The 15,339-nt window shown below is 42.7% G+C and overlaps 1 protein-coding gene across 1 annotated transcript in view; it reads left to right on the top strand.

Annotated features, from left to right (window-relative positions):
• The window catches only part of LOC141103136 (inter-alpha-trypsin inhibitor heavy chain H3-like), a 171,909-nt gene that overhangs the window by 23,028 nt on the left and 133,542 nt on the right, over positions 1-15,339 (top strand). The window contains 2 exon segments of the mRNA XM_073592415.1: positions 3,277-3,294; positions 12,738-12,904. Of these exon segments, the coding sequence (XP_073448516.1) occupies positions 3,277-3,294; positions 12,738-12,904 (185 nt within the window).

The following is a 15,339-nucleotide window of genomic DNA, read 5'->3' as shown; positions in this document are numbered from 1 at the left end:
TGAGGAAAGAAGAGGAGAATGCTGGGAGTGCACTAATCCTTTTCTTTTATAATATTCGCTGGTCCTGAGGGAGGAGCCAAGGCGGAGCTTGTCACAGGTATGCTGCCATGGAGGTGCCAGGAAACAATATTATATAGAAAATGTTTTTGCTTTGGTACTTATCCTCTTCCTGTGCCCTTTGTTTCACAATCCCTTAATTATTAGCCTTGAAAATATAGAGAATATATTTTCAAGATCTGCCTCCTATTGACTTCTGTGGGGTTTTCATTAAAGTTTACAATTGGCAAATTTTTGGCGAGTTCCTGTAAATCAAACCCAGGCAGATTCATCCATTACTAGTTAAGATATCTAAAGTGGATCAGAGTACAGGCTTGATAATGTGAAATCCATACCATATTACCTAATACAATCCATCCCACCTGTTATAGGCAGACCAATAAAGTTGTAGAACAATGTAGACCACAATAACACCGAGTTACAAACCCAGGGTAATACAACTAAAATATAGCAAAAAAATAGAGATGGACGATGGTGGGTTACACATATAAAAAAGATTAAGACTATTGGCATTGTATGTGGGGGATTCAGGAGATATCCTTTGTGTCCTGTATGTGGTCATCCAGCTAGCATCTGTGGAGCAGGAACCATTTTGTTTCTAATACTCTGGCTGGCTATTCATTTTTCTACTATGTACTCTCCTGAGGGAGTGAATGTTGTTCATTAGCCCGGTTTCACACATGTACGGTGCAAATTGAAGCTCAGGTTTCACTGGGAAGATAAAAATCTGTTGTTCAAAGGCTTCTCTGCGTTCTAGCTGCGGATCAGTGAGCTGGGAGAGGGCGGAGGGGGGGGGGAGGTGTAGTGAGGAGAAGGAGAAAATCCATGTTCAGAACGCAATGCATCTGCGAATCAGATGCGTTCCCATAGGAGGTAATGGGCTTGTAATTCGCACCGCAATGCCCAAAAAACGCACACGTTTTTTGTGCAATGCGCAGTGCGAATGCAACGCACATATGTGAACCAGATACTTTCAAATGAATGTATTTTAAAATGTCCTGCGAATTGGATGCGGTGTAAGCCGCATCTAATTCGCATAGGAGTGAACCTGGGCTAAAACACATAGAGATTTGCTACACTTCTATGTAAAATACACAATATGGAAATTTTATAAATATGCTAAATATGAACACTTTGGTGGATTATGTGTAGGATATACCTATTATGAAAAACTTTACAAGGCTTACAGATGAATGTATATTTTTTTTATGGCTGACTAAAATGTATTGCTCAGGAATTCAGCTGACAGGAAAGGATCGAGAGCTTTCACACTGGAGCGGTGCGCTTGCGGGACGTTTAAAAAAGTCCTGCAAGCAGCATCTTTGAGGCGCTTTAGGAGCGGTGTATAAGTAATCAGTGAAATCAATGGGCAGCGCCGCCAAAGCACCTGCAAAGCGCCTCGGCAGCAGTGCTTTGCGGGCGCTTTTAACCCTTTCTCGGCTGCTAGTGGGGGTTAAAAGTGCCCCGCTTGCGGCTGAAAAGCGTGGCTAAAACGATAGCTAAAATTAGCACACCCAACGCCCCAGTGTGAAAGTGCCCTTAGTGATACAAAAATGTACTGTGGGGTCACTCTCTGGATTGAAACTGAATATTGCAGCAGAAACTGGTTTTGTTACTGTATCTTTTAATAAGCTATTCATTTGATCTTATTATTGGCTGGGGTCCCGCATTAAACACGGTTTAAATTATGAGTACCACAGCGTGGCAAAAGTCAGCTTCAAAAAATGTGGCAGAGAAAATTGAAGTGTAATTTCAGTCAGAATTTTTTTTCTTGTATAGAGTGAGAAAGGTTTAACACCTTCGTCAGGTTTTTATTGTGTGTGACCTTGTTGCTGTCAGTCATACAGAAGGTTAAGGAAAATTTCCAGCAGGAATACAGATAGCAATACAAAGCTATCTGGAGTTCTGGAATTTCCAGGATCTACTAAAATGACTACCTTTACTAGACATGTGCAATTTGTTTAGTTCCAAATTAGTTTTTTAATGAATTTTGACAATTTCCGAATTTCTAAATTTTTCTATTTGCAAAATTTCGGAAATTCGGAAATTCGGAAATTCGGCTGTTGGGAAATCTAGATATTAAAAATTGGAAAGTTTCGGAAACTCGAAATTTCAGAAATTCGAAATTTGACATTTGATCATTGGAAAATTTCAGAAATTCGAAATTTTGGAAATTCAAAATTTTGGAAATTCGGAAGTTCGGAAATTCTAATTTTGGAAATTCGGAAATTCGAAATTCGGAAATTTCGGAAATTCAAACTTTCGAAAATTGGAAATTTCAGAAATTGGAAATTCGGAAATTCGAGAATTTGGAAAATCAAAATTTCGGAAATTCGGAAGTTCAGAAATTCGAAATTTTGGAAATACGGAAGTTCAGAAATTCAAAATTTTGGAAATTCGAAATTAGGAAATTCCAAAATTTGAAATTAGGAAATTCCAAAATTCAAAAATGTGGAAATTTGAAAATCCAAAAATAGGAATGAAAATTTGAACATTCAAAAGAATGAAAATCTGAAAATTCAAAAACCCGAAAATCTGAAAAAGTTAACCAACTAATAATAAATATTAAATTATATGTCTAACCTTTACATTCTTTTACACCAAAACAATGTCACAAATGTCAGGAATTGAGGAGAAATAACCCCAATGAGTCCAGTAAAAACTGTCAGGCTGGGTTCACACTGCTGTGCGGCATGGCTCATAGCAGGGGTCCGGTGCATCTCTGTTCACCATTTCAGGTTCAATTTTGGTCTGAATTTTTGGCTGAATTTGGACCTGAAACTGAACCGAAGACGCACAGGACTCCTGTGCAATTCACTCCGCAGCCATCCTGGAGCTGTGTGAACCGGCTCCAATGAGAGCCAGTCACAGTCTCCTGACATGCGAATTGGATGCGGGAAAGCTGCATCCAATTCGCCGTTTCCGCATCCAATTCGCTGCATCCAATTCGTGCTGCATCCAATTCGTCCCGCATCCAATTCGCAATAGTGTGAACCCAGCCTGAGGTTCTAACCCTTTCTCATTTTCTCAAAAAAGTGAGCTTGGAATATGCTTTAACAACTGGATTCCACAAGAAAAGAAGACAGCAAGTAACACAGCCCACCAGAGTCCAGTAATAGATGAAATATCATCTTTGGGTGTTCTAAACCTTTAAATCTCTAATACTTACAAAGTGAACTTGATTTTTTAAAATGTATTATGTCTGTTTTTTCCCCACAGAAGAGAAGCACTACCACGGTAAGGACCTCAACTAAATAATTGGACAAGATGTAGTTTTATGGAGGTTTTTTTGTTTGTTTGTTTTTTGCTTGTTTTTTTTTTTTTTTTTATATGGAACTAACAAAGCAATATCAAAGTTGTTGTGTTGCCCTTATACTTTTTTGCACAGTTTTCTAAAGCCGTTTTGTGCTAACCATTGTCTCTTCCTGTTTCATGCACACTGGTGCTCTTGACAGCTGCAAAAACACTCCTAAGCTCTGTTTTTTCAAACGCATTTTGGATGCATTTCATTGGGCAGAATATTAATTTATTCAGGCCATTAAAATGAAAAAATGCACAAGTGCTAAAAGTGCCTAACGTTTATCCACATTTAGGCATGTTAGGTGTTTTTTTTCCACCAAAACACCCCTCTCTTGAACGCGTTTTTTTCTGCCTCTAAACTTCAAGTGTGCATGAGGCCTTATGCTAATAATGTGTTTAATAGAGGGCTAGGATATAACAGTGTTAAATGCTATAAACTATTCATATGATCCTTTTTTACAGATATTCATACTACAGTACATGCTTAAAGTAGAACTGTGGCCAATTACGGAGATTCAATGTTTGCATATTGTTAAAAAGCTGTACATGAGCTTTACAACAAGCCCTCACTGACCTCTGAAGTTGCAGGCATTATGGAGTTAGTTCAAAGTTTACAACTTAAAGAATTGGGAAGGACATTTACCAATTCAAGGAAAGACCATGATAAAGAGGAATTATTATAATTCAGCAGCTTTATACAAAAAAATAATCTCCCAGCTTCTTTAAAATAGTTCTGTGACAGAATAAAACCTGCCCCTGGTCATACCATAAAGCGGACGTTGGATGTTTTTTTTTTTTTTACCCTGCAAGGTAATGTCATAATGTGCTAGCATACTAGCACATTATGTTAAACTTACCTTAAAACGAAGCCCTCCTGTGCCGAGATATCAGATCTGGAGGCCGCCTCCATCTTCACACGTCTTGCTTCCGGGTTCGCAGACTCCAGCTCTGTGACTGGCCGGAGCCGCAATGACGTCTCTCCTGCGCATGCACGCAGGAGCCGCCAGTCACGGCACGGGACTCTGAAGAAACGGCACAGGTGGCCGTTCCTTCAGATTGCATGCGCCAGTGATGTCAGTTGCTGCATGTACACTAAATATCTCCTAGACGGTGCACGTTTAGGAGATATTTACATTACCTATAGTATAGGTAAGCCTTATTATAGGCTTACCTATAGGTAAAATCATGCATGGCAGTTAACTTCCACTTTAATTGTGCGCCTGTTTTGAGTGAAAATGTACATTATTCCCAGTGCTTCAAACTTTTGCAAAACCTGTCTCAGTTTGCTTCAAAGATTCTAGGTGAAGGGGTCATATATACCGTATGCTTTTAAAAGTTTCTCATAGACTTTGCTATCCATCAGGCTGCCTGATTTGCGTCTGATTTGTTAATTATTTGCTTGTTGCATGTCCCTATTTCATTTTATTTTTCAACAGTTCATTTTGCTCCCCCTTACAGCAGGAATTTGGCAGCCTGCTGGTCTTCTAATATCTAGGTTAACACATTGCAGATGCTCACGAAGAGGGGATGAAGCAGAGTGCTGAGAGTCAACTTTACATTTTCTTTTGTGAACTCTGAGGATGAATTATTCCACTGTGACTGCAGAGATCAGTGATGGCCTTTAAAAAACACACACACACAAAACAAATTTGCAGTCCCCAGGCAGTTCCTAAAAATAAAAGCAGCTGCTGTTTTCATTACTCTAGAGAGTGTTGTACCCCTAATGCCGCGTACACACGGTCGGACTTTTCGACCGGACTTGTCCGACGGGCGCCGACGGACCAAATCCGGCAGACAATCCGATCGTGTGTGGGCTTCACCGGTCCTTCAGCGGACTTTTCCAGTCGCAAATCTGACGGACTTTAGATTTGGAACATGCTTCAAATCTTTACGTCGTAACTCCGCCGGACCCAGAAATCCGCTCGTCTGTATGCTAGTCCGACGGACAAAAACCAACGCTAGGGCAGCTATTGGTTACTGGCTATCAACTTCCTTATTTTAGTCCGGTGTACGTCATCACGTACAAATCCGTTGGACTTTGGTTTGATCATGTGTAGGCAAGTCCGGTCGTTAGAAAGTCTGTTTAAAGTCTGGCAAAAGTCCGTCGAAAGTCTGTTGAAAGTCTGTCGGACGGACTGTCGGACTTTTGTAGCTGAAAAAGTAGTGTGTACGCGGCAAAAGGCTCACTCGCTCACCAATCCAGCACCACCGCTCTCTAGCTCAGCATCGTTTAACCCTCTTCCTGAGAGCCTATGGCTCAACCCCTACCCTGGATTCATGGGAGAATGCTGCAAAGAGTGTCACCACGACATTTCATGCAGTATTTAGGATCTGCCCAGAAGAAGATGGAGGAGAAGAAGGCCTGTAACATTACTGGACCAGACCCCTAAAAAAAATAAAAAAGGTAAATATAAAGATTATTTTGTAAAGCTCATTTACTGCTTGTTGGGAATATGTACATTTTTGAATGTCCACAGCCTGGTCACAGTTCTACATTAAAGTAGATCTGAACCATAATGGGAATACATTTAAATTTGTACTGTGTATGGTAAACAATGCTATGTTTTTTCATGAAAGACTGTTTGACCTTCTTTAAATCACTTTCATCATTCAAGTCCTCTTATGGATCACTGATGTCACCCATCACATTAAAGAAACCCTGTTGCCAAACCATTACTTTCAACAAAAATCTTACTTTAAAGTGTTTCTAAAGATCTACAGACATAACATTTTTTACCTTAATGCATTAAGGTAAAAAATGTCCCAGTAGCAGTATCGCCCCACCTCCAAATACTTACCTCACTTTTAGTGCTCACTTGTTCGTGCTGTGCCTGTCTGTAGCAGCTCTCTCTCTCCCTGCATTCACAGGATACAGAGGCAGCAGCAGGAGCCATTGGCTCTGGCTGCTGTCAATCATATCCTATAAACAGAGAGTGGGGGCGGGACTGATCCATGCTATGTATCTCTATAGATGTACACAGCTTGGCTCAGGAGCAAGCCTGCACATCTGCTCCCATAGCAAGTGGTTTGCTATGGAGGCAGACACAGAAAAAGAGGAGCAGAAAGTGATGGCAGGGGACCCCAGAAGAGGAAGGTTTGGGCCATTCTGTGCAATCCCATTGCACAAAGCAGGCAAGTATAACATAGATTTTATTTTAGGTAAAAGAATATGTATCCTTTAGAACCGCTCTAAGATTATGTGTTCATCTAAAGTATTTTATGCATGCAAAAGCCTTCCCTATGTAGACATCCAAAGGCCTTGAGACTGCTGCTGGGCTCGCTATCCTGGATGTGATGTCAGCAGCTACAGTAAATTCAGAGCTGCCACTTAAGTGACACTCTATGGTATTCCCCTTAATCCTCCCAGCAGCTACAAAAAAGGTTATAAAAAACACAGTCACTTCCAGCGCTAATAGGTCTTCCAAGGTGGGGAGTAACATAAGTCAGATAAAATGTTGTTGTGAAAGGTATATATGGTATCCCAAAACTAGGTGGATGCTGCCTTCCTCAGATGAGTAATCTGAAAGGAACTACAAGAAAAACAGAAATGGAAGGCGCGTACAACTTGTGCATTACCAGAGATAATTTAATAATCAGAAAATTTTGTATAAAAGTGGGTACTAACACATTTCGGGGGCGCACCCCCTTCCTCAGAGCTAGGCTAGTCTTGTACACCATGGGCTTTTATAGGGAATGGTAGAATTGAAAATTGTGTGTCAAAAAGAGCCAGGGGGGAAAAAAAAAAAGAAAATTATTAATAAGAAAATACATGTAAAACGTTGACAGAATCCATATCAGAAACCTATATCCAAAACAAAAACCCATCATAAATACACAAATAAATAATGATGATAATTCATTCAAATCCATGATATAAATCCATGATATATTGCACATTCATTTATATTTAGTTGGATGAATACAGGTGTAGAAACACATAAGCAAAAAAGGGATGCAGGATTGATAAGTGGATCATATTTTTTTTATTTTTTATTTTATTATTTTACTATTTCCTAGTGTTCCAGTTTTGTCAGATCATTTTTTTTCATTTTTTTAAAATTTTTTTATTGAATTTTTGAAAAAATGTTGTGGAGAGTCAGCCTGGGGCAGGGTTAAGAAGGGGTTAATTGAAGAGGGCATGTACTTCCCCTTCAGACCTGCTTATTGCCAGCTGAGTTGAAACTGTCAGAGGGGAGAAGTGTGTTTGGAGAGAGATGGCTGTTGAGCTATCAAAGCTGAGAGGAGCTTGAAGCTGGAAGGACCCCTGTTACCTATGACTTGATCCTGCTGGGAGAGCTTGCCTGAACTGGGACTTTGCTATGTTATATGCTGTGGCTGGGATGCTGAACATTATTTAAAAAGACTGTCTTATACTGCTAAGAAGAGTTTTTGTGTTGTTTGAACTGCCAATAAAGACAAAGCTGTTGCTTTTTGCTGAAAATAGCCTTTTAAATTGACTGAACTGTCTGAGCTGGCTTGTCACCCCCCGATCCCTTACAAATTGGTGGAGCTATGCATTGGGCAGTTTGGGCAGGCCAATCTAATGTCCTGGGTGAAAGCTGCATAGGCTGTAAAGTCTTCAGAACAAGCCATAGAGGAGCTAATTAAACAATTAGCAATGGCTAATGTCCAGGCAGTCGCTGTGCAACAGGAAACAAACCGCTTACTGGTTGAACAGCTAGCAGGACTGCAAAAGGCGGTGACCCAGCAGGCTGAAATAATGAAAGGCAGTGCAGCGGACTTTGCAAAAGATGACAGCCACAGATAACATGGAAGCTTATATGGCAGTGTTTGAAAGGTTTGCAACAAGGGAAGGTCTCCCTGAGAAAGACTGCTCCTTTCCTGACTGCAGATCCTCAACAGGTCTATTGTGATTTGGCCTCTGAATCAACACGGGACTAAAAACTGCTTAAGGCAGAAATCCTAGCCAGGCTGGGAGTGACTGTGGCTCTAAGGGCACACCGTGTTCATGAATGGTGCTTTGACAGAGCTAAGCCTGCCCGCGCGCAACTGTATCGTCTACTGCACCTGTTCCAGGATTGGCTGAAACCAAGAAGACCACCACTCAGATTGTAGAGCAAGTTGCACTGGATCGCTTTTTGCATTGTCTTCCTAAGGAGCTGCACCGATGGGTGGCTCAGTCCGAGCCTTAGTCCCTGGATGAGATGGCTGCTGCTGTCAAGCGCTACAGTTGTGCAGAAAGTGTCTAGGAGAGTCCCTCTTTTACCAGAGAGCTGGCCCATTCTAAAGAAGTGCGTTCCAGCACAAAGATGGCACCGGTTGAACGCATGGTGTCTGCTTCGGGTGCCTGACACTCTCGCTAGGAGCACCCTAATGTCAAACCCTCCTGAGAGTCAGAAGGGAGAATGGGAACCCTGTGAGGTTCGCTATTGGTCCTGCCAACAACTGGGTCATATGGTGGCTTAGTGTCCAAGGGGGGAGGAGCCAATGGAATGTGACATGGCTCGACATGGCTCTATGTTTGCTTTTGCCACTGGTCCCTTGAACAATCTAAGCCCACATGAGAGTGTGGTGCGGTTAAATGGGCAGGAGGTTGTAGCACTTCTTGACTCAGGGAGTGGGGTTACCCTGCTCTGATCGGACAGGTTTCAGGGAAATCTGATACCCAGGAAAAAGATTGGCGTGGTCTCTGTACATGGGGCTGTCAAGGACTATCCAATGTCCCATGTAACCCTGTCCACAACCGCAATAACTGCTACACTGAGAGTTGGGGTGATCCTGGGGTTACCCCATGATTTGCTAATTGGGCGAGACTGCCCCCTATTTTGGGACTTGTGTAAACAAAGGTTCAGGGGCCTCCCCTAAAAAAGGAGAAACCCCCATGTGAAGTGTTAAATACTGTGTTGCAGGAGGTAAACAGTAAAGAAATCTGTCAGATGTTTGAACCAGTATTTGTAGGATTGGAGGCTGAGAGTTCTCCCTCTGGGTCTGACTTGTCATATCTTGGGGGTGCCCGATTTCTTTGGTGCTCAGAGGAAAGACTCCCCTTTGATCCCCGCCAGGGAGCAGGTCACACCATTGAGTGGTGAGCCACAGCATTCTGCAGAAGATATGCGCTCTCCCCGAGTTGCTGTGCATCATACTCTATGCTACAGGGTAGCCAAAAAAAGCAAAGTGCTTAAACGTGGACATAAACCATTAGCAAGGACCCAGAGGGGGGTTGCCAACCGGTCTGCCAGGGTCAGAGAGTCTAAACCTGGGGATCAAGTGCTAGTGGTTGAGCCCACTGTCCGAGAGCAGGTGTCTCACGGAAGGACAGGAACTCTCTGAGATAGTAGAAAATAAATGACTATGATAGGTTTACAGTAGCAATCCGGTCTAGAAATTATGTGGATTCAGAGTAGGAAGGGGACATATACCTGGGCGCGTGCATTTGGAAAAAAAAAAGATGCCCTTTCCCAGGCCTATGGCCATTGTGGTATAAATTGTCCAGCCCCCGGCCTGGAACGGGGGGGGGGGGGATATGTGGAGAGTCAGCCCGGGGCAGGGTTAAGAAGCGGTTAATTGAAGAGGGCATGTACTTCCTCTTCACACCTGCTTTTTGCCAGCTGAGTTGAAACTGTCAGAGGGGAGAAGTGTGTTTGGAGAGAGATGGCTGTTGAGCTATCAAAATTGAGAGGAGCTTGAAGCTGGAAGGACCCCTGTTACCTATGACTTGATCCTGCTGGGTGAGCTTGCCTGAACTGAGACTTTGCTATGTTATATGCTCTGGCTGGGATGCTGAGCATTATTTAAAAGGACTATCTTATACTGCTAAGAAGAGTTTTTGTGTTGTTTGAACTGCCTATAAGGCTTCATTCCCACGAGGCTGATCCGCTGCCACGGAGTCCGCCTCTGTCTGCCAGCTCAGCGGGAGATCTCTCCGTTGATCTCCGCTGAGCCGGCAGATGACAGGTCCCTCTCTGCACACTGAGTGGGGAGGGGCTTGTCGAGCGCCGTTGGTTGCTATGGGGAAATTGGACGAAAACGGACAGCATGTCCGTTTTCATCAGATCTCACCCGATCCGATCCGCCAGGGATGGATGCGAACGTAGGGCCATCCGTCTGATTTTAGCGGATCGGACTGGGTCGGATGTCAACGGACATGTCACCACTGACATCTGTTGCTCCATAGACTAACATGGAGCGCCCGTTCAGGTCCGCCAACAAAACTGACAGGCGGACCTGAACCTCCGACAGTGTGAACGGGGCCTTTAGGACAAAGCTTGTCAATTTTCTGTTTAAGTTGACTGAACTGTCTGAGCCAGCTTATCACCCCCTGATGAATTTTCTTCCATCTATCTTTGCCCATTCATGTCCATTATATATATATTTTATTCATTTTCTTATTAATAATTCCTATGAACGTTTTTTTTTTTATTCTTTTCCACCCCTTTGAGGGTGTGGCTCTTTTTAAAACACAATTTTCAATTCCACCATTCCCTATAAAAGCACTTGCCCATGGTGTACGAGACTAGCCTAGCTCTGAGGAAGGGGGTGCGCCCCTGAAATGCGTTAGCGTTACCTCATGTTGAGTGCATGTGCATGCACTGTGTTTATGGCCTTTTGTCAGTTGCATTTTGTTAGTACCCACTTTTATACAACATTTTCTTATTATTAAATTATCTCTGGTAAAGCACTAGGTGTGCACTCCTTCCATTTCTGTTTTTGTTGTAGTACAAAAAAGGTTATGTAAAAAGGTGAAGAAGATGCTGCACAGAATGTAATTATAAACTTCCAAAAGAGGAGAGGCCAATAACTTGCAAAGAGGGGTAGGCTATGAAAATTTACTCTTCTTGGATATGTTAAATTTTATAGCACATTTGGTCTCGTTTACACTTGGAGCAGTCCTTGCTGCTCCTCTGAAAAGCATTTCCTGGTGGATCTCCTTTCAAAGGGCGGTTTGACATCTTCTCACAACTTGTTGAATGAGGCTGCACTACAACTGTCCTGCACAGCAGCACCAGAATCACATGCTTTGCTGGTTGCAGGACAGTTATAGTGCAGCCTCATTCAATTGAATAAGTATGCATTCAGGAGTAGCACTGCCAGCCAATTGCGACAGGGGGCATCATTTTTGCTGTGGCAGGCATCATAGTTGCAGCATGTGTACACTACCTTCCAGCTACCGTTGCAGCGTAAGTTGGGCAGTAAAACCAGCTCAACCACCTATTTTTTTACTGCTCATCAGCTGCACGTGTGAACAAACCCTAAAGGGCACATTGCAAGTGAAATAAAAATTCTTTATGGAAAGGAAAACACTGCAAGTAAGCATTTAAAACACTTGATTATCTGTGCTTTTACCTGCAATTTTTTCAATTGGTGACAGGATCTTTTAGGGCAGGGGTCTCAAACTGGCGGCCCTCCAGCTGTTGCAAAACTACAAGTCCCATCATGCCTCTGCCTGTGGGAGTCATGCTTGTAACTGTCAGCCTTGAAATGCCTCATGGGACTTGTAGTTTTGCAACAGCTGAAGGGCCACCAATTTGAGACCCCTGTTTTAAGGAGTCTTCAGCAAGCAGAGAGAACAGAGCAAAGCGCAACATTTAGGCCTCTTGCACACTGCAGCTTGAAAATGCTCAGTACAGCCTATTTTTTTTACTGAGCTAAAATACAGCCCATTAATTGTAATGTGCCTATGCACACAGGCGTGTAAACAAGCGCCGTTCATTCTTCTGTAAAAAAAATGTGTGCATTCGCGCATATTTGCACGCGTCCGCGCACATTTGCGATAAATTTGCGCGGATTTGTCAATTGACATTGTGAATGCGAGAACAAGCTTCCACGAATGCGAGGAACTGTATGTGAATTTGCGCAAACGCATATGTGCAAAAATACATTTTAAAAAACCGTCTGAAAAAGTAGATGTTCTACAGGAGTATCGCGTGCAAGAGGCCTTAATAAAAATTTTCATATCTCAGTAGTCTAGATCTGATTTGCTTGACATGCAGTTTTTGGTAAAGGTAACCACTGCCGATCCAATTTTTCATTACATGTTAAGTTTTAATAACCCTGCTTTTTGAAAGATTTAGTTTCAGCCATGTTATTAAATAAGGGCCACTGCACAGACGCATAGACTTGCTTTTCTACTTACAGTGGGGCTCCCATCCCATGACATAGTAAGGCACGCTGTACCACTATGATAAAAAATAAGATGGGGCTTTTCTGCAAAGGGCAGGGCTTAACATTGCTGCAACATCCGCAGTTTTATGCAGTGTAATCTAATTGTTGTAGTAGAAAAGGGCATTGAAATATATAAAGCTTTGTACAACACTTAATGCATGCTTGCATTTTAAAGCAGGATTTTGTTACAGAAAACTTGAGTCATAACCTTAATATATAGGAGATTGTAATCTATAAAACTGTTTTATGTTATTTAGAATGTGGATGGCATAGAGGTCTACAACATTAGCATTATCAGTAAGGTCACATCTCGCTTTGCCCACAATGTCATCACAAGCAGGGCCGTTAATCATGCTAACAGATCTGAAGAAGCCGTCTTCGATGTGGATCTGCCCAAAACTGCTTTCATAACCAATTTTACCATGTAAGTATTTGCTGTGTTTTACAGGTGTGAGCAAATGAAAGATTTATACAGTAAGTTTTATATCCCCCTATTATGCATTTAGCAAATTTATGATTTATTTTGTACATAATAAATACATATTGTATTGCATATATGTAATCGCATATAATAATAATATTGGGCCCTGTCACTGTATAGAAAGAGGTACATGGTTTGTGCAGTCGTTTTTTGTGTTTTCTCTGGGTTTTGTAATTCTCGGATTGGTTCTGGAGTCCAGAATCTTGGGAGGGACAGAGCCTCTGACCCTGTGTCTAGGTCCTACTGAAGACCAGCAGGCTGTGTGTGCAGGTGTGAGAATAACAGTGTAAAGGGTGCTTCTGTATCAGTAAAACATCTGGGTATCCTGGTTCACTGGGCCACCTTCCAAGGCGACTAGACACAACTGGAGTGTATCCTGAAGGCACTAGAGCAGCACTTCAGAGGTTGGAAGCAGACTCTGAGAAATATGGGCCAGCAAGCACTAAAACAGTATTTTCTGACTGGGCTGAACGTACTGGAAGCTATGGCATCAAGGTCAAATATGAAGCTTTTATAATGAGCAAAGCAAGCAAGCAAAGACCGCATCAATCCCTCTACCATCTCACTACTACACTTCTTTGTGTGAAAAGGCATGTTCAGCTATTAATCCCCTGTTTACTGATAAATAGTCCCATTTCACAGATTGCAGAGAGCCAACCAGTAATAAATCAGTCTGGGTGATGCATGCACTCCATCCTTGACCATGCCCTTATCCAGCTTGGACTTTCTGTCACATTCCACCCCCCCCCCCCCCCCACTTTCCTTTCATTTGAACCCAGAGGTTCAAACATCTGCTGTCCAGATGTTCTTGAGAAGATACTCACATTTTTTATTACAACCAGCCCAGTTCTCTCATTTGAAAAGAAAGGGGGGAGGGGACGGGGCCAGGAAGGCCAGATGGCCTTCTTGACCCAGGCCATCCATGGTAAGGAAGCATGGTCTCCATGGTCCACTTACTAGCCAGACACTCATGCTCCACAATATTATAATTTCGCTTTGCGAGTGTCAGCTTCCAACTCAAATAGACTACGGGTGCTCCTCTCCATCTACAATTGTGCCCAGAATAAATAACCCAAATAGTGCAGCACCACCAAAAATATTAGATAGCATCCACGGGCAACCATCAATGGTGAAATATATACAAAAACAAAAATAAAATTAGTGTAAAAAAATGTATGTAAATAAAGTCTGTACTCATAAGTGTATCCAATAATAAACTTCCGTTAAAGTGCATCCAATACTAAAGTCCAATACTATCATAAAAGTCTGTGATCAATATCAACATTGGACACTTATGCCGCGTACACACGGTCGGACTTTTCGTCTACAAAAGTCCGACAGCCTGTCCGACATACTTCCGACGTACCTTCGGCGGACTTGCGGCAGACTTTCTTACGAACGGACTTGCCTACACACGACCACACAAAAGTACGACAGCCTAGTACGCGGTGACGTACACCAAGTCCGACGAGACTGTAAAACGGAAGTTCAATAGCCCGTACGACACCCTTTGGGCTCCTTCTGCTAATCTCGTGTTTATCTCGTGTTAGTAGAAGTTTGGTGAGAGACGATTCGCGCTTGTGAGACTCGTATTTTTCAGTTCGTTTTAACTGTTGTTCAGTCTGTGCTTGTGAGGTTTGTATCTGCTTTTCAGTGCGTTTGGTCAGTTGGCATTGAGAAATCTTTGTTTTATTGGCCGCTCGTTCCTGATTTTCAGGTCGTTCTTCACAGGCCTTGCTGTTCTTCAGTGCGTTCTGTTTAGTGCGTTCTGACCAGCCGACCGTTTTGAAACCATGTTACCTGTACGTACTCGTCGTAGAGCTCGTGCATTGTATGTGCTTGGTGCTGTAGTTTATTCTTCAGCCCAAGACCAGTCCATGAACAGGGCGAGGAGGAGTTCATGGACCAAGAATTGGTTGCTTCAGCGTGACCAGTTCTGTCACATGCCTTTGCTCCGTGAGATCCGTGAGAATAATCCTGAGGATTTCAGGAACTTTCTCCGGATGACGGACCCCGTTTTTGACCGTTTGTTGGCTTTGCTGACCCCCTATATCAGCAGGCAGGATACCTGCATGAGGCAAGCCATCACTCCGGAGCAGAGGCTGGTCGCTACCTTGCGGTATTTGGCCACAGGGAGAAGCCTGCAGGACCTTAAGTTCTCGACAGGCATCTCCCCCCAGGCTCTGGGGATCATTATCCCAGAGACCTGTTCTGCCATCATCCAGGTCCTGCAGAAGGACTATATTAAGGTAAGATATTTTTCTTTTATTAGCATCACATGTTCTTTTATGTAATCTTTGATAATGTAATGTATTTCTTGCTTCAAACACTACTTACCATCATTGCAATATAGTGTGAATGTCCCCTTTTTATCCTCA

Source organism: Aquarana catesbeiana, linkage group LG07 (genome assembly GCF_042186555.1).
Source record: "Aquarana catesbeiana isolate 2022-GZ linkage group LG07, ASM4218655v1, whole genome shotgun sequence".
NCBI lineage: Eukaryota > Metazoa > Chordata > Amphibia > Anura > Ranidae > Aquarana > Aquarana catesbeiana.
This window is presented reverse-complemented; position numbering and strand designations above follow the sequence as displayed.